The sequence below is a fragment of the Melanotaenia boesemani genome, chromosome 10 (genome assembly GCF_017639745.1).
Source record: "Melanotaenia boesemani isolate fMelBoe1 chromosome 10, fMelBoe1.pri, whole genome shotgun sequence".
Classification (NCBI taxonomy): Eukaryota; Metazoa; Chordata; class Actinopteri; order Atheriniformes; family Melanotaeniidae; genus Melanotaenia; species Melanotaenia boesemani.
This window is the reverse complement of record NC_055691.1, coordinates 22,025,620-22,044,556: the sequence shown is the minus strand read 5'-3', so window position 1 is coordinate 22,044,556 and position 18,937 is coordinate 22,025,620. Positions and strand designations below refer to the sequence as shown.

General features: G+C 37.6%; 1 protein-coding gene across 1 annotated transcript; it reads left to right on the top strand.

The window, feature by feature from the left end:
- Positions 1–2,129: 2,129 nt before the first annotated feature.
- LOC121648104 (caldesmon-like) lies at positions 2,130–18,861 on the top strand. Its single transcript, XM_041998052.1, has 17 exons — positions 2,130–2,302; positions 2,560–2,663; positions 6,334–6,459; positions 6,904–7,231; positions 8,507–8,818; positions 9,134–9,181; positions 9,408–9,443; positions 9,542–9,609; positions 9,954–10,203; positions 10,389–10,514; positions 11,114–11,157; positions 11,273–11,351; positions 12,093–12,224; positions 12,311–12,448; positions 14,016–14,087; positions 15,169–15,205; positions 16,932–18,861. The coding sequence occupies exons 2-17, from the start codon at positions 2,590–2,592 to the stop codon at positions 16,946–16,948; spliced, it is 1,887 nt and encodes a 628-aa protein (XP_041853986.1). The 5' UTR covers positions 2,130–2,302; positions 2,560–2,589; the 3' UTR covers positions 16,949–18,861.
- Positions 18,862–18,937: the final 76 nt, after the last annotated feature.

The following is an 18,937-nucleotide window of genomic DNA, read 5'->3' as shown; positions in this document are numbered from 1 at the left end:
GCCAGTGTAAAGATTTCAAAACTGGTGTGATGTGTTCAGATCTATTAGTCCTGGTTAAAACTCTAGCAGCAGCGTTTTAGATGAGCTGCAGATGCTTAATGCTCTTCTTAGGAAGTCCTGTTAAAAGACCATTACAGTAATCCAGCCTAGTGGAGATGAATGCATCGATGAGTTTCTCTTGGTCTTTCAGGGAGACTAAACTTTTGATTCTGTTGATGTTTCTGATCTGGTTAAAAGCTTCTTAGTGACAGCTTTGATGTGGCTGCTGAAAGTCAGGTCTGAGTCTATCAACACTCCAAAGTTATGAACTTGGTCGGTGATTTACCAATGCTGACCCTCTTCTCTTTGCTACCAAACAGAATAATCTCAGTTTTGTATTTATTTAATTGTAGAAGATTCTCCCTCATCCAGGTGTTTATTTGCTCCAGACACAGTAAGTCTAATGGGCTGCAGTCGTGTGATGACAAAGACACATAACGTTGTGTATCATCTGCATAACTTTGATAATTAATGCTATAGCTCTGTAATATTTGACCCAAAGGGAGCATATACAAGTTGAACAGAAGAAGTCCAAGGACTGACCCCTGGGGGACTCCACAAGTCATGGCCACTCGCTCAGATTTATAGCTGCCGATCGTAACAAAATAACTCCAGCCTACTGAACAGGACCTGAACCAATTAAAGAGCTCTACAGACAGTCCAACCCAGTTTTCCAGCCTGAGCAACAGGGTTCTGTGATCTACAGTATCAAATGCAGTGCTGAAATCCAGCAGAACCAGGACTGATCCTTGACCAGAATCATTATTCAACCAAATGACACTTTGACCACAGCTGTTTCAGTGCTGTGATGAAGTCGGAAGCTGAAATTTATCAAGATTTCCGCTTTCATTTAAAAAGTCATTAAGCTGGTGAAATACAAGTTTCTCAATAATCTTGGAACTGAAAGAGAGGTTAGAGACAGGTCTATGGTTTTTCATTATAGAGGCGTCTAGAGTCCTTTGGAACAATACAATAGTTCTTGGGAACAATATGGAAAAACTGCTGGATTGCGGCTCTCAGATTGAGAAACCCCGGTCTACTCCTTTGACACTGTGATAGTTGGAAAGGACTCATGAAGGTCCAGGTTATTTAGGTAAATAAAAAAAGGTTTTTTAAGCTCGAGCGTGCCACCTTTCTACAGTATCCTATCTTTGGGTTCAATTCCTTCTGGATCATTGACATTTCTAAGGTGAATTTGTGAACAAGCCCTTGTTTCTCTTGACACTGGTTAGTTGATTTCAGTGTCAATCATTAATATTGAACAATGGATTGCCCCCCAAAACACCTCAACACCCCCCTTTAAAGAATATTGCTACCAGCACCTACTGGCAGTTTCTGAGTACCCCCCTTGACAAACACTGCTTTAAATCAACCAGAAACTTTGTAACATGCAGTGACTAACTTAACAACCACTGCAGTCTAAAGCAGAGTTTTGGGTTTTTTTTTTTTCTTTATCAGAGGCTTAGTACTTTGAATTGGTTGCTGCAGATGCATATATATATATATATATATATATATATATATATATATATATATATATATATATATATATATATATATATATTGACATATTAATGTAGGAGGTTTTTCTTTGGCTAATTGGTTTGCTCAATGTTTTTTTTTATTCAAAGATATTCTATTATTTACAAAAAGGGAAGTAATTCTTACTCTGTTCTGTGGAGAAGAGTTAAATAAAAGGACATGGCTGTGACAACAGACAAACAAGTCAATAAAACATTGAATAAATTCATAAATAAGAAGCCTTGATAAAAACTGTATAGTGGTTTGTGCAATAAATGGCTTTGACAGATGACTTTCAGCTCTGGAAGCAAAGTAACTTGCAGTCAAACAAAACTGTTGGATGGAAAGAAAGTGAAAGGAGGAGATAAAGTTTCAACTGAAACACATCGAGATGGATCTGTGTTGCAGAAAAGAAACTTGAATAGAAAAAAATTGACAGCTGAGAAAGGTTAGCGTTATAAGATTGACTTAAGTTAGTAAGATAAGGTCAAACAGTTTTTAGATAAAGTCACAGGGAGGAAGAGAGAGCTGGAGTCAGGCTGAGGAGGAGGGAGGCTGAGAGAGAAAACAAGGGGAGCAGGGAGGCAGGCTTTGCCTTTTCTGGTAGTTAAAGTTGCTGAAAGAACAAGCAGGAATTCTTTGGGCTGCAGAAGAGCTGAGATATAAACCAGACAGTAGAAGCTGAAGTATGACAAAAGAGGAGACACAGTTGTCCATGGACTAAACTTTAGCTTCTGTTAAGGTATTGTAAGCTAGCAGCCACTCAAGTTTTCTTTTCTATTTCTTCTTCTTTCGTATATATCATGAAGTGTTTTGGTTGGTCAGACTAAGCCAAAACTTGTTAGAAGTGGTTAATATTTGTGTTCTTTTTTTCACATCAAAGATTTGTTACTCACAAAGCTGTGAGGTTATCATAATGATAAATGAGGTTTTTTTTCACTGTACACAGCGATGACTGACTTAGGACACGTGAACTGATGTCATGTCTTTGTCTTTCAGTGAGAACACAAGGAGAAACTTTGGGGCATCATGGATGATGACTTTGACCGTCGTATGGAGCTGAGGAGGCAGAGGAGAGAGCAGATGCGCCTTGAAGCTGAGAAGTGAGTAAACCCTTTTAAAACATGTAACCCTGTCATAAACATCAAGGGGAATTCTATACTCCATCATCTTCTAACAAGCTTCACTTGTGTATTTTGTATTTGACTCTCTCATTCATCACTGACAAAACAAACCGGACACATATTCTGTTTGATCATCAGGGGATAACATTCCCGCTCTTTAATAATCCACATCTGCAGTCCATGCCAGCAACTGTTTCTACAGCTGACAGGTTGCTTCTCTACATTCTTTTTAATGTAAACTTTACCATGTGAACCATTTTAGAAGCACTCAAGACATCACAAATACACATCAAGTTTATCTTGTAATCTTTTTCTCCATCCTCTGATTCATTAATCATGCAGAGAGATGTGATCAAGGCTTTCTGTGTGCGTGATGGGGGTTGTCTGTCTCCATGTGGAGCAGACTTACTTCCCATGTGGCTCCACTGCAGAAACGACAACTTAATGATCTCCACTGCCTTTTTTCTCGTCAGATATTTGGTCAGCTGTGCTGCTTTTTGGATTAATCTTTCTCTCACTGCTGTTTTCCTTCCTCTCTGTCTTTCTGCTCAAATATAACTGTTACGGAGGTGGTGCTGACATCCACTCAAGAAAGGTTCAAAGCAGGTTCAAAGATCTTGTGCTAAATCTACACATGTGATGATTGATCCACAGTGATGTATAAGTTTCTAGGAACAGAGTTGTTTGCAAACCAAAGTTTGCAAAAGAGTTTACGTGAGTAGTTAAATTTATACACAACTCAAAGGGCTTTAAATCAGTGGTTCCCAACCTATTTTCTTTGGGGACCCCCTTCATGTAAATACTAAAAAGCCATGGACCCCCTGCCCCACCCTGTGCTGAAACCATGCTGGTTTTATGCTTTTAAAAGTGAGACTTTCACCATAAATAATGTATTCTGGCTGAGTTCTGTCCCTTCATAAAGCCAAAGGTAAATTAACAACATATAGCCTAATTTTTCTTTCTTAAAACAGGGACAGTGTGTGGACATTAATTACACGGCTCTGAATGTTCAAAGCCTCGGGGACCCCCTGTGCTCTTTGGGGGACCCCAGGTTGGAACCGCTGGTTTAAATTATGCTTGTGAAAAAAGAAGAGCCAGTTTAAGATAGAAAAACAACAAAGGATGTGAAGAAAGAACAAAAAGAATACCCCAGTTTAAAACATTTTTAAGAGTACCTTTGTTTAGAGGTCATATGTTCAAGGTAAGTATTAATATTATTGTGACAAAAAAAAATCCTTTTATTTTCCGAACTGCTTAAAAATTGTGGTTAGTTCATTTATTGACTTGTTTCCGCATTTATCTGATGACTGTATACATTTACTGATACTGTAATGTACATAGATGTAGTAGAAAATATAACATTCAGAGGTCTGAGAATGGATCCCTGAGGTTTTCTATTTTGGGTTTCTTTAGCTCATGATCAAAATCAAAATCCCAGAATGATACCAAGTAATTTCTCTCTTGGAAATAATGATTTGAAACGGCTCTGCAAAGTTACACCAACCTTCTATCTTCCATCAAGAACAAGAACAGATTAAGTTTATTGGTGGAAAGAGGCTGATTCACAGTAAACATTTTTGCATAGAACCACCATTATTATTATTATTATTATTATTATTTATTTATTTATTTATTTATTTATTTATCCTTATCCAGAAGTTATCCTCTTATCAGCTATGCTTTCAAAGTCCTGGCAAAACAAGCGTTCCAAGCAATTTTCTCACAGTCTTGGGGCCAGCCCCTGCCAGCCTTGCCAACCCTGCCTGCCCTCCAGACTCCCAGCTCCTCTCCCCTCTAAATGCTGCAGACACAGGAATGTTTTGACTGTCATTTGTATTTCAGCACATGATAGCCTGCTTTAAAAGCTCTGACTCACAGCTTCAGCTTGGTTTTTCAGTCTTGTCCTTTTCTCATTTCGTTCTCCTGTACCCCAGTAAGACACGTAGCACTTACCATATTTCCTTGAATTTATTATGCTATGTATCCCTCTGGTTTGTCATTTGGGAGTTGTAGCTGTAACATTTTGGCAGCACTCTGTCAACAGGTCTTTAGTTTAGGGTGGAGTAGCTTATTGGATTTCTTAGGCTTTCCAAGGGAAGGAATCCCTGCCTGCAAATTTATTGGCTTTTTGTCTGTTTAAAGACAGAACAGATTCTTGTGGTTTCCATCCACCTCTTTCTTTCACAACATCTGTAAATCATTGCACCATGGATTCAATAAGAGGAGAGGGAAATAATACCCGTGTGCTACCAATGGACCATTTAAAGCTCTCTTCCTGCCTCATAAAGCCTGGTAATGCTTTGAAAGATAATGGAATAAGTGCCCAAAAATATTTGTCTATTAATATACTTTCTCAATACTCTAGTTAGCTCAATTTCAAAGACCGGATGTTAGTGACAGATTAGAAAGACGGCAGGGTAAAGGTTATGTTACCTTGTATTGATGACTTTATCCTCATCTCTGAGTCTGCTTTTTCTTTCTCCCAAGGCTTTGCACTGTGTACTTTCAACATCAACTTTCATCTACTTTTCACCCAGTGATCAGTTTTACATTCTCCATAACGTTTCTGCATTTTCAGTCTATTTAGGAAAACTTTAACCCCATAAGTGCGGTGGGACATCGGGGGGGTTCTGTGCTCACACAAATGAAAAACAATATATAGACTATGTTGAAAAAGTTTGTGATCAGGGGTTAGAAGTAAATATAACTGTATAATAGGGGTGTACAAGCCTAAGGGATCAGTAAAAATAGTTGCGTTCCGTGGACCACTTTTAATCAGACTAATAGTCCAATTAGAATGAAAATGCCTCATGTAAACACACTAATCAGAGCAATCTGATCTAATAAAACTCAGTTGAAATTAACTTGTTGTCGCACCGTGGTTGTGTAAAACATGATCTTCTGATGAACTTTGATTGTTTCTATGTGATTGGAAATAACTAGATGTTCTGGACATGTAAGCTGGCATAGATTCAAGAAGGTTCTGTGATAGATTTTTATTTATTTTTATTTTGTTGGCTACCTTGCCAAAAATGCTGAATGTGTTGATGAGATTTTTTCACAATGCTCCATTCCAGATTAAATAATTAGGATCTTTTTCTCCCATGAAGTTTTAGCCACAGACTCCCGATCTACTCTGGACGGGAACTGAGTGAAGTAAGAGATCCACATTGTGGCATCTGCCTGTTTACTGACAGCAGGAGAAGTTGGCCTTTTGTGCTACAGGATGAGGAATAAAGTTAGAAAAACAGCATTTTACTTTTAATGTTGTTATCATTTCCCAAGGTTGTTGAGTACACTAGTGGGTGTTAAATCTGTTTGAAGCTAAATTTAGGCCATAATGTTTATATGAACAAAACAGCTAAAACTGGAGAAATAAACTGAAGCTTTAATTTTTATTTTAAACTTTGACAAAAAAATAAATAAATAAATAAATAAGTAAATAAATAAATAAATGTGTTCAAAATATAAAAGAAGTACAGTTAAGTTTAAATTTCAATTAAATTTTTATCATTTTTGTTTTATTTGTGATATTTTAATTTATTTATTTTCCTAAATTAGTGATTTTTTTCAGTTCAAATGTGATCTTTTGTGGTCAACTTTTTTTTTTCATTAAGTTCAAAACGTATTTGTTTTAAATGTTTTTCAGGGGGGGGTTTACCAATGATGATGACGATGAAGAAGCTCGGGAGCAAAGGAGACGTGCAAGGGAAGAGAGGAAGAAAATGAGAGACTTAGAGGAGTCTGAAACTACTGATGTGAACATGACAAACAGGTATAGATGAGGATGATCAGGGGAGCCATTATTATGTTTTAAAGGGTATAGATCAGGGCTACTCAATTCGGTCCTACGAGGGCCGCAATCCAGCAGGTTTTCCATGTATCCCTGCACCAACACACCTGAGTCAAATTAATGAGTCATTGTATAGAACCTGATTGGCTGTTAGAGCCACCTAATTTGACTCAGGTGTGTTGGTGCAGGGATACATGGAAAACCTGCTGGATTGCGGCCCTCGTAGGACCGAATTGAGTAGCCCTGGTATAGATGATCTCCTGTACAGTCTAACATTTAAAATAACCTTTAGCGACTGTCAGATATTTTTCACACAAAAGAGATCCTCAGTGTGATCAAAAACATTTGATTGTATACATTTTTTTCAGATTTGACCTTGTTTTGAGATCCCAGGTTTATGAATAAGATTTTTTCATGCTTTTTCAGCATGGAGAGTGAGTCCTCTGGGACTACTGGTGGACTAGCAGAAGATGACCAGGCTTTGCTGGAGCGCTTGGCCAGGAGGGAGGAGCGCAGGCAGAAGAGAATGAAGGAAGCTATGGAGAGACAGAAGGAGACTGACCCCACAAGCATCACCAACAACTGCACAGACAACTCAATGGAGGTGCAGCCCTCCATCACCAGCAGCAGCACAGAACTAAATACAGAGGACAAAGAGGAAAAGACAGAGGAGGAATCTACTCAGGAAGACGTGATAGAGAATGATACTAACCCATGGAGGGTAGAGGAAGATGAGAAGAAAGAGGATGAGAAGGTGAAGATGTATTATTTATCTGCATTAGGGCAGATCCTTTTTATTGAGAATAACATTGTAATAGAGCACAGAGCAGCTTTATGAAGGAAGTTTAACTAAATGACCCCATTTTCCACTTTTGTGTAAATGTTACAACACAAGAACACTCCAGGAACAAACCAGAGGGTGTTGATGTGGGGAGAAAAGAAAGAAAGAGGAAATCAAGTATTGGTCTACATTGTACAAGTAACACGCAGGAATCAATATTTAGGAAAAGAAGGGCACCTTGGTGCGATATGAGTTTCTTAAATTTAACTTTTTGAAGCCTCAAAGCAAAGGTGATTTTTTTTCAATATTAAATGTTTAATGAATTGCCAATCCTCTATAGTTGGAGAATCTGGAGACATTTCTTTGTAATTGTTTTCTTAGCTGAAACGATCAGTATCCCAAACAAGTATTAAGTTTTATTATTTGCAGATGTTGGCTGTGGAAATCCACTGTTCCTCTGAGATGTAAGTGTTAGATTCCTTCACCAGTTTATGCTTTAGAGAGGTTGTACGTGTCACTTTAGTTTCTCTGAGACTCTTGTATAATCTTGAAAAAACTTCTTCAGTTATATTTGATATGCGGTGACAAATTTAAAGGAATATAAAAACATCACTGATACCAAAGCCACATTCTTTTTTAAGTGTCTAAAAGTCAAATCGGGTCCCCTTGTTAAAAAAAGGGGGTATAGTATGCAGACTGGCCTCCAATAGCATTCTTGAAATTAAATCTTTTTTGGGGTAAAGTCACATTCACAAAGTCATCTTAGATTTATGTTTTCAAGCAGGTTAAAAGATACACTACCAGTCAAACGTTCCTTGGATTTGATGGGAACGTGTCCAAACTTTTGACTGATACTGTATTTAACCATATTTAACCAGGTAGATTGAGCCACTTATTACTTATCTCTAACTTTTAATTAACTTTTTAAACCCTAATAGAGATTTAGTTGGAAAGTCCTCGGACTGGTTCTGTTCTATTTCTTTCCACTTTGCATAGAATTACACCAACAGGTTTCTCAGCTGAGCTAATATATAATGGTTAGAAAAAAAATAAACCCTTGGTTTTTAGGTAACATAGAGACTGAAACTGTAAGTAAAGCTTTTTTTATGTTGCTGTATGTTATTCTTGCAGGAATCTAAAGAACTGGGACCGGTTACAAGAGACGACTTAAATACGCTGCTCACTTTGAATCATTTTATTTATATGTGTTAATAGAACTGCCCAAAAAACAATATGTTTATTTTCTAGGTGGATGTTGTAACAGAGGTGGAGGCTGAGCCGCCCACTGAAGAACAGAAGGATGCTGAAGAGGAAGCCGCTCCTGATGTTGACAATGAGGAAGAGGAAAAGATGAGGAAAAAGGAAGAGGAAAAGCAGCAAAAAGAGATGGAAGAAAAACTTAGAATAGAAGAGGAAGAGAAGAAGAAAAGGGAAACAGAGGAAAAGCTCAAGCGGGAAGAGGAGGAAAGACAACAGAGGGAAGAGGAGATGAGGAGGAAGAGAGAAGAAGAGGAAAGACAACAAAAGGAAAAGGAAGAGAGACTTAAAAAAGAGGAAGAGGAAAAACAGAGACAAGAGATGGAGGAAAAAATTAAGAAAGAAGAGGAGGAAAGGGAGAAAAGGGAAGCGGTGGAGAGAAAGAGGAAAGAGGAAGAGGAGAAACAAAAAAGAAAAATGGAAGAGAGACTGAAAAAGGAAGAGGAGGAAAAGAAGAAGAAAGAAGAAGAGGAAATGCGGAGGAAAGAACTGGAAGAAAAGAGGAAAAAGGAGGAGGAAGAGAAGCACAAGAAGAAAGAGCTGGAGGAGAAGAAGAAAAGAGAAGAAGAAGAGAGACGGAGAAGGGAGATGGAGGAGAAGAAGAAAAAAGAGGAAGAAGAGAAACGCAAAAAGAGAGAGATGGAGGAGAAGAAGAAGAAAGAGGAGGTACTGATGGGGTTAACAGAAAAACACTCAGTATCTTCTGTGTTTTCATGATTTGTGTCTTTGAAAAGACAGTTTTAGACAAGATATTCATACAAATCCCACAGTGGGATGTGTCACCAGCTCATATCTGCTTCCTGTCCTCTGTCAGGCAGAGTTTGATTATTTTTTATCTGGTTATTCTGTGTTTATTTCTCTAATTTCCCATCTGTGTCCTATGTGTTCAAAGGATGAGAAACCGAAGAGATTTGGATTTAAGGAGAAGGTATAACAGAATTACGATCAATCAGTTTTTACATTATTTCATGTTATTTGTCTTTATTGGAAGATATAAATACAACCTCTTTTCCCTCTTTTTGCAAGAATGAACCAGCCAAACAGAACGGAGCTGTGGTTGAAAATAAATTTAAGAAAGCAGAAAAGGCATCCAGGTAAATCTTGAAAAACTCCTTTTTTTATCTAAAAACCTTTCAGACATTACTTTCTTTTTCCACTTTGTTTCATTTCGGTACCATTTAATTCAGGTAGATTCAGTTCAGCTTTATTTAATTAATTTAAATTAAGTTTAAATACAATTTCAGTGCAACACGATTACTTTATGTTTGCTGCTAAATTTGATGCCATTTGATTCAATATGATTAAAGTCAGTTTAGTTTGATCGGTCTAGTTTAGTCATTTAATAGTATTACAAACACCTGAGCTGATGAGACAGCTAGATATAATGATATTTATTCTTCAACTAGCAATGCACATATAATTGGCCCATGTTTGCAAGCAGGGACAATATTCCTGCCAACAAGCAGGATGACGTGGAGCGACAGGAAGCTGAGCGGAAGCTGCAGGAGCTGAAACAGCGACGAAACAATGCAGAGAGTGAGGAGTTTGAGAAGATAAAGCAGAAGCAGCAGGGCGCTGAGGCCGAGCTGGAGGAGCTGAAGAAGAAGCGGGAGGGGAGGAGGAAGATCCTGGAGGAAGAGGAGAAGCAGAAGAAACTGGAGCAAGAGGAAAAGAAAGCCAAAGAGCAGGTGGGTAAATTATAGTTTTAAAATTCAGAATTTCACATCTGTTTTCTTCCAAGAAATGGAAAATGTTAAACGTTACCCTGATTTTGTTCATTTGGGTCATATGCCATAGACACCTCAATTTTAGAGGATTCAGTTAGTAGCTGATGGAAAACATGTTGAGTTTTTTTTTTTTTTTTTTTTTATAGGAGGAAAGAAAGAGGATGAAGGAGGAGATAGAGAAACGCAGAGCGGAGGCTGCAGAGAAAAAGAAACAGAAGGAGGAGGAGCCTACAAAACCTGCGTTCACAGTCAGTCCCAAAGGCTCCTCTAAGGTGAGTGTTGTTGTTCTTTAATTCCGAGGATATTGGCTGTTGATTGTATGAAAAGCAATTATCATACAATACACAGTACCAGTCAAACGTTTGGACACACTTTCCCATTGGATTTGATGGGAAAGTGTGTCTAAACATTTAACTGGTACTGTATATTCACCCACATGAAAGAAAAAAAGTAGACAGAATAAAAATGTGAGCTGGTTTGACCAGAGTAACACCACAGGGATTTTTTCTTGCTGGGGGATTTTTGGACCAGTAACCAGTAGGCTATTTGTATCTTTTTAACTCTGAGTATGTACTGGGAATGTGTAATTTATTTAGAACATTACCCTGTGTTTATGTGTGTGTGTGTGTGTGTGTGTATCGGATGTCTGAGTCTGCATGTATCCTGGCTCCCTGACAGCCTAACTCTCCAGGTCAATAACTCAGGCACCATCCATCATGGTGCTCAAGCACAGTGAGACCTTCCCAGGGACGGACTGATCTGCCTCCCTATGATGTCATCTTAAAGCAACCAGGACAACTTGTCAAATATCATCACTGCATAGCAACAACAATTTCTTCTCTCTAACTTTTTATCATGTTGTTTCATACAGATTGGGGAAAAGGCAGAATTTTTGAGCAAGTCAGCCCAGAAAAGGTTAGCAACATAAAATGTATAAATTAAAGTATTAATTAATTTTTTTTATTAGGAACTCTATATGATTTATGATCATTAGCTCCACTGATACCCAGTGTGTTCTTCCCTCACTCAGCACTGCAGCCAGAGTGTCACACACCCCATTTGTCCCAAAGATTGGCAACAGATTGGAGCAATATACGTCTGCCATTCAGGTGAGACTGCATGTTACAAACATCAACCTCAACAAAGGTTCAAACTGTTTACGTCACACTAAAATAGAACAACAAGAACAAAAAGAGAAACCCCATATACTGCAACACCAAAACCATTTTCAACTTGTAAAATGTGAATAAAATTCTTTATTTGAACTTAAAAAACAGCATAAAAAATGTTGAAATTGACCAATTGTGTTGCATTTTGGGAAAAAGATATTCTCATTTTTAATTAAATGTAGTGGCATGTAACAGTAACATGTTATAAACAATTCTTAACACTTTTTTTTGTAAAATATCTAAAATATTTTTCACATTCTGAGTAAATTTATGTGTTATAGGTCTGAATGTGGTTTGATTTCTTTTTTTATAAGCAGTCTTTCCAGAAAAGTAAAACAAAATAACAGTTGGATGACAGCATGTCCTCCTTATAAACCTTTTTTTTTTTAATTCATGCTGCAAATTAAGTTATTCAGTGATACGCCTCATGCTGTGTAGTGATAACATGTCATAACCTAACATGCATGTCTTTGAATAATAACCTGTCTGAATCTGTTATAAAGTGAAACAAAGTTGGAGCAGCATACTTTTATATTTTCCTCTCATCTCATAAAATGAAAATAATGATAATTAAAGTGACACGTAAACATATGAAAATATTTCCATCACAGTGCAGTGCTGCTTTTGCCATGTAAAAGAACTTGAGTCCCTTTTTTTTGTTTGTTTGTTTTTACTCCACAGGGAAACAAAGAAGTAAAATCTCCCAAGTCTCCAGTGGCAGATATACCTTCAGGAGGCACACGCAGCATCAAGAGCATGTGGGAGAAAGGCAATGCCGGTAGCTCCTCTGAAAGTCCAGCCCCTTCAAACAAGGTAAGAGAAAATGAGACACAAAAGGAGACAGATTAATTCTTTATCTGATTTTACACCGGTTTCCCTCTCTTCTCCCCTTCTCCCAGGATGTAGCCAGTATTAAAGGAGGTGTGGCAGGACGTGTCAACAGCTGGATGGCAAAGCCTGCAGAAGCAGAGAAAACAGCAGCACCAGCTGCTGCAGCAGCAACATCACCATCACCAGCAGCAGCAGCAAAGCCAGCAGTAAGGCCGCGTAAATCCTTGTCTTGATCAAACACCTGCAATATTGTAAATAAGACACCAGTGTTGCTTCAGGAGAGTAATCCCTTGATATTCCATGCATGCTAATGTGCTCTTTTGCACAATAGATGCCAACTTGTTGTTGGCTTTCACCTTTAAAGCTGAGCAATAAGACTGAGCAGTTCTGCCGACTGGAGTCTAGTGACACCCAATGGGCGGCTTATTTAACAACATTTGCTATCACAACTTTCAAACCTTCTCTGTATTACTCTGTGTAACTTTGAAAGATTAAAATGTGTGTTTTTAAACCTTTACCTGTAGTCGTTGTGCAAAGGAAAAAATAATTCCCTCTGTTGCACACAATACTCTAGCTACAAGAGGCCTCTCAGCAGGTGGCTGAATACCAACATGCCTTCATGCACAGCTGTTTCTACAACCCTCTTTAAATCAATCACTGTGAAGTTTCTCTGGGGTCTCCATTATTATATTACAGCCCATCAACACTATATTGATGTCATTGTTGTTTGTTTGCATTTAACCAATTTTAAACTTCTTCAACATTCAAACTTCTCTTCCTCAGATGAGGGAAGGTCATATTCATTCACATCACAAAACTGACAAGAAACAAAAACAACAGTGAAAACTGAACAATTAATTAATTTTTTTACTCCCACATGGTGCCAATAAATAAAAATGGCCACTTGTAATCAGGCACTTGGTGGACACTGTGTCCTTTTCTTGAGGTGGAACATCAGCTGCTTATTCTACCAGGTCTTCTGGAGACATTGCATCATGTCTGCATACAGCAGCATATCTCGATGATGTGTGACATTGTTCGAAGTAAAATTTATGGGTGAGATATCTTTGGTGTCAAACATCTTGGTCAGAGAAGGGTTTGAATCGTTGATGTTTACTCCTGCAGCAACACCACCTCCTGATGGGATAAAGTTGTACAGCAGACTGGTGCATATACTGTGTGTGTGTGTCTCAGTATCACTGAATCTGAATGTTTTTGTATTTCTTTTCTGTGTTTTCTGAGTCGTCTAACCAATTCTGCCTTTCTTTTCTCTTCGATTGTGTCTTTTTTTCTCAGCTATCCTTTTGAAACATTTCCTGCTGTTCTTGCTCTTGTCTTCAAACTGGTTAAGGTACAACTTTGACTAGATTTCACCACAGCCTCCACACATAAACTGGAGCATCAAAAATATGTCTGGGAATGTTTGTATTTAGTGCAAATATCTGGAAGCATTAGCCAAGTATTTTGCCTTTAGGAATTTGCACTTGAATTTCTATTTGATGCAACATTATACTACATCAAATTATAAAGGGATGTATTGTCAGTTTTGCTCCACAACTCTGTAAAGCATGTAATGATTTGATTAAATGTTCAATTTGGCTATGAAGATAAGTGATATAAGAACATTTAACCAAAAAAGAAAAGATTAGACAAGTTAGTAAAACTTTTCCTAGTCATATTTACTTTTTTTTCTCCATGTGCATCCATTTACAAAATAATCACCAAAAAGTTTTTAACCACATCTTCTGTCATTCTGGATCTGATATGTGACAGGATGCGAAACCAGGTGACGTTGGTAGCAAGCGTGGCATGTGGGAAACTAAAAGGAGCTCTACACCAGCCAAGGTAACACACACACACACACACACCTTCAGGGAAGAGCCAGAGGTAAATGTTCTGAAGGATCAATAGTGAGATGATCTTGTTTGTGTGTTTGTTTTAATTAGTCCACCAAATAGATGGACGAAAGAGGTAATCTTCATATCTTCTGCAACAACACTTGCATCTGTTGCCTCACACCAAGCAGGACGTGGTTAATTTGTGATAGAAATATGTTTTTAATGTGAAAATATTTCCAATTATTTCTGTCTCAGTTCAGCAAGCTATGAAGTGAACTATGATTTTTGCATTTTATATTTTGGAAGTATTATAGGAGTCAGTAAAAAGAGAAAAGTTTTTCTTTTTTCTGTGAATCTTGGATTTCTATCAAAGGGAAAGTGGAAGAAATCATTTTCATACAAGCCCTAACTCACCATTATGCCTCTTGTTCAAAATAGATTGTATATGCTCCGTTTCTATCCCCTCATTATTATAGCTGAACTGAAATGGAAGTATTGATTGTGATATGAAGAAGGATGTGGCTGCCATAGCAGTGGATTACACCCTTCTTCCACCTTCCCACACACTCCCATTTCCAGTCTATATTAAGTAATGCTATCATTAGTGTTCAGACTAACTTTCAGGTCATAAATAGTATAACTTGGCTGTGGATTGTATCTTCGGTGATGTGGCTGTTCATTTTAAAGATCTTGTCATGCAGAAATGTGATCTTGGCTCCACAGCTTTTAGACATTAGTTGCACCACAACAAGGATAAACAGTGAAATGCATGTGCTTATGTTGGAGTGCTGTGTTTTGTTTGTCTTTAGTGAAGAGTGCTGGAAAAAGACTTTTACTTGTGTGCTTTAGATTTTATATCAAGAGTTTATAGCTGTATGTAGATAACATATGCTACATCTGCAAGGCTGTTGTAGAGTACGCTGTTTCTGACCCTTTAGGTGTGTCGACCGGTTTTCCAGCTTGTTGTATTATATGTACATTATTAATACACAACATTCCTCCATCACTTGTAACACACTTCAGGCAAAAGAGTATGTATTCTTTTCTCTTATATTTCCCCCTTTTTCTTTATTTCCTCTTGTTTCTAGGTCGTGGTTGGAAGCAAGAGCAAGTTTGTGAGTAATAGTGAGTATCCAAAACACATTCCAAAACTATTATACACTGGTAAATGGTCTGTATTTATATATCACTTTACTTTACCTAGAATGATACCCAAAGCACTTTACATCATACATCACATTCACCCATTCACACACATATTCACCCACTGATGGCGGAAGCTGCCATGCAAGGTGCTCAACCACGACTCATCAGGAGCAGTTAGGGGTCCGGTGTCTTGCCCAAGGACACCTCGACATGAACTCGACTTGGCTGAGGATCCAACCGGCAACCCTCAAGACAACAACAAGACAACCGCTCTACCTTGCTTAACCACGCCGCCCCCATATTATGCATATTTAACATAACTAAAAGCAGCTATTTTGGTGCAATCATAAGTTTATTTCTTTTAATACTTCAATTTACGTCTACCTATAATCAAATATTAAATTGGAAAATGAACATTAAACTAAAGCCAGCAGCTTGCTTATACAAAGATAACAAAAGGCCACCTTACAGCAACTCTTACTTGATTAACATTTAAAATCACATTAAATTAGTTCAGTCAATCCAAAGGATTGGCTAAAAACAACTAAAACAACTAAATAAAGATTCCCCAAGTTTTGTACAACTTCTTGAAATAATTTTAGTTACTTTTACTTAATAAAAAGTACTCATTAAAAAAGAAAAGTCCCTCTCGTTCACGGCTTACTTGTTAAACCAGGGTTTATATTGATCAGTCCTCAGGGAGTAGAGTTTACATGAGGTGTGTTTGTCCTTCATTTCCTGAACAAGGAGAACAGGCTTCAACTGATTTATAGTCAACAGGGTGCTCATAACTGCTGCTACCCACCAACTGTCCTTTGTACCACAGTGGCTTCTCACTGTAAATCAAATCTGCTGCTAGAGATTTTTGGGCACAGACTCAACTCTGTGGCACCAAGGTCTATATTTAAAAACCTTCACCATGACCTTGTTTCCCAGTTTAAAGAAAGTTCCAGACTCCTGGGATGGCTGACGTGTTTTTGTCGTGCAACATTCACCCAATGCCACCTGGATTGTCCCATGCCATACAGAGAGTCTGCGAGCTGACATGCATACCAGAGTGCAGCTGCTTGATTTTCACATTACAAGTGAGTGCTAGGGAGGATTACTAGCTGTTTGAGCTGCAAATCGGACTCGATCACCAGGCTTACTCACTCAGTGATAATGATTAAGACTTAACAAGTTCCTCCACAGCTAAATTAGATAAGTGAAATTACACAAAATCATGAAAAACATAGTTTGAAACTGACTGACATTGCCAGGTTATAGCTGGCTCTCTTCTCTGTGTTCACAAGTTTTATTTCTTGCAACATGAACCTATCAGTGTACAGCAGGAGTGTGAACAATATGAATGGAAAAGCGTTTGCGGAGTATCAGCTTCAGCCCTAAATAGCGGTCCTTGTTTGTAGCCTTCCAGCTTCTTCATGAGAAATGTACAGCTGAGGAATGGAGTAAAGGGCACATGGCAGTGTTGCAGCTTTCAATCACAAAGAAACATGCTCTGACTTTGACTCTGAGTCTGATCGACAGGCACACAAACCCACATGCACACACAGTAAACTAGATTCATAGAACTGTTTGGTTGTGAAAGCTTTGATAAACAGCTCTCATTTAACACCTAATAAACTCTGATAAACTATGCAGTGATGTTGACATGGCAACGCTGATAGATGCTGTGACTAATAGATCGTTGATGTATGTTCATCAGCAGATGTAAGACCCTAACCGGCAACATCCCAGCCAATCCTTACCTGGTCAGGCAGGCCCTTGCTACTGTTTGCATCTATGCTCCACCAACACATCTGCTCTTCACTCAAGGATGGAGAAAGAGGGTCCAGGCTGAGTGATATCATCAGCTTCCAGCTACTCCCCTACAGTATAAGTAACTTTTTGCATAGTTTTCTGTTGCATAGCCATCCTTTTAGATTATTTTTAAATAGAAAATTAAAATATTTTAATGTGGCTTCAGTGTGTTTTACAGAGGCTGAAACCTACTGCAGTCAGTTATCTTCATTTAACCACATCTGATTTAAACTCACAAGACCACTCCTCTCTAGTCAAGCCATAAATTAGTTTTGTTTCCTGCTGTTAAATGAACACAGATCTTCACATAGGGGCTGCTTGCTCTAGCAAACAGTTGCTCAAACAAAGCAAATGTAACTTCTAAAGATATCGGCCAATCCTTCACTGCAGTCCAACATCTAAAAACCATAAGAAAAAAGTCTGTTATTCACTAGAAAATACAAAGTTATTACCTTTTTTCATGACAAACATGTTTTTTTATTACATGAGATAACTGTGTTACAGACTTTGAAGGATTTCTCCCATCAGCTTCTTGACTGTGTGCACAAACTCAAAAAGCATGTTGCTCTATTGATGTTTTGTTTTGTTTTGTTTTTTTTAGCTCTTTCTGTTTGTGATTAATATAATTTACTCTGTCAGGATAATAAAATGTTATTTTGCAATCAAGCCACAATAACATGCCCTGCAAACTCATGATGCATTTGGCCTTTGGTGTTATTTCTAGTAGCTTAGTAAAAGAATTTCAGCTTTACGTTTGTGCATACTTCTTCTTACCAGCAATAAGCTGGATGATGAGTGATAAGCCTGTATGTAATCTTTTTTGTTGTTGTTGTTGTTTGTTTATTTGTTTTTTTTAGCAAAGCTTTAATAAGAATCAATAAATCATTCACTGCCACCATGTAGCTCACTTTTAAAACAAGAAGAAAGTTAGACGTGCCAGTGAATTTAACAACTTACTGGTTGGTTTATCACTTCCATTCTGAACTGCATCTATATTTATTGTATGGATTGCATTGAAAGTTGTACAGACATTCTTGTGAGGATTTGTTTTTTTTTTTTGTAATTCAAGTGATCTTCATATTTTATTTAATCAGCATCATCAGATCACCATTTTAATTTGTCTATAATTTTGGTTTAATGCAGGCTTTATGAATGATTTATGTGATGCTGAGCAGAATGTTTGCATGAAGATTTAAAACTAAATTGCAAAACATGTTAAATATATTAAATGCTAATTATCGTGTGTTTGCCATGAAAAAACAAAATGGAAAAAGACAGTTTAGAATTAAAATCCATTAAGTAAATTTTCTCATGGTAAACCTTTAAGGAGGCAAAAAGTCAGGTTAGCAATTTATACTTATTAATGCTGTTAAATGGCTGATTGAGTTATCAGCAGTGATACAGTGAGTTTTATAACATGGCATTTAAAAGTCCACCATCTCAGACCAAAATATGATATTTTTGAACCACAAAGTGCAGCATTTCTGCTAAAGATAATCTGGATTATTGTTAATGTGTCCATTAAACATTATATTGCTTTGTAATATTAACTTAAACATAGTCAATGATTAGTTGTGTATCTGCTGTAACAGCTACTCAGTGACCAAAAGCAGCTCTGTTTGACAAGTAGGTTTTTGCTCATCTAAAACTAACATACTCTGTTTTCATAAAGCCTGTAATTAATATTAAATGGATGTTAAATGTGAGCAGTACACACATAGCCTAAGCTAAATCCTGCCAGAGTGTATGGTGAGTCTATCAGTATTGTTTTGGCGGTATGCTTTGTTTGACTTGTTTGACATTATTGGCTTTAGCAATAAAAGTTATGAATAAAAGCTTGTGTCCCAGTTTGCTGCTTTATTTTTACCTTCAGAGAGAAATCTTGTCCCTCCTAACCACCTGTGAAATTAT

Excerpts from the sequence above, each read along its gene's own strand:
- LOC121648104 (XM_041998052.1), top strand. The coding sequence starts at position 2,590 with ATGGATGATGACTTTGACCGTCGTATGGAGCTGAGGAGGCAGAGGAGA. Across the intron at positions 6,460-6,903 it reads GATGTGAACATGACAAACAG|CATGGAGAGTGAGTCCTCTG; the intron begins GTATAGATGAGG and ends ATGCTTTTTCAG. Across the intron at positions 9,444-9,541 it reads GATTTGGATTTAAGGAGAAG|AATGAACCAGCCAAACAGAA; the intron begins GTATAACAGAAT and ends TCTTTTTGCAAG.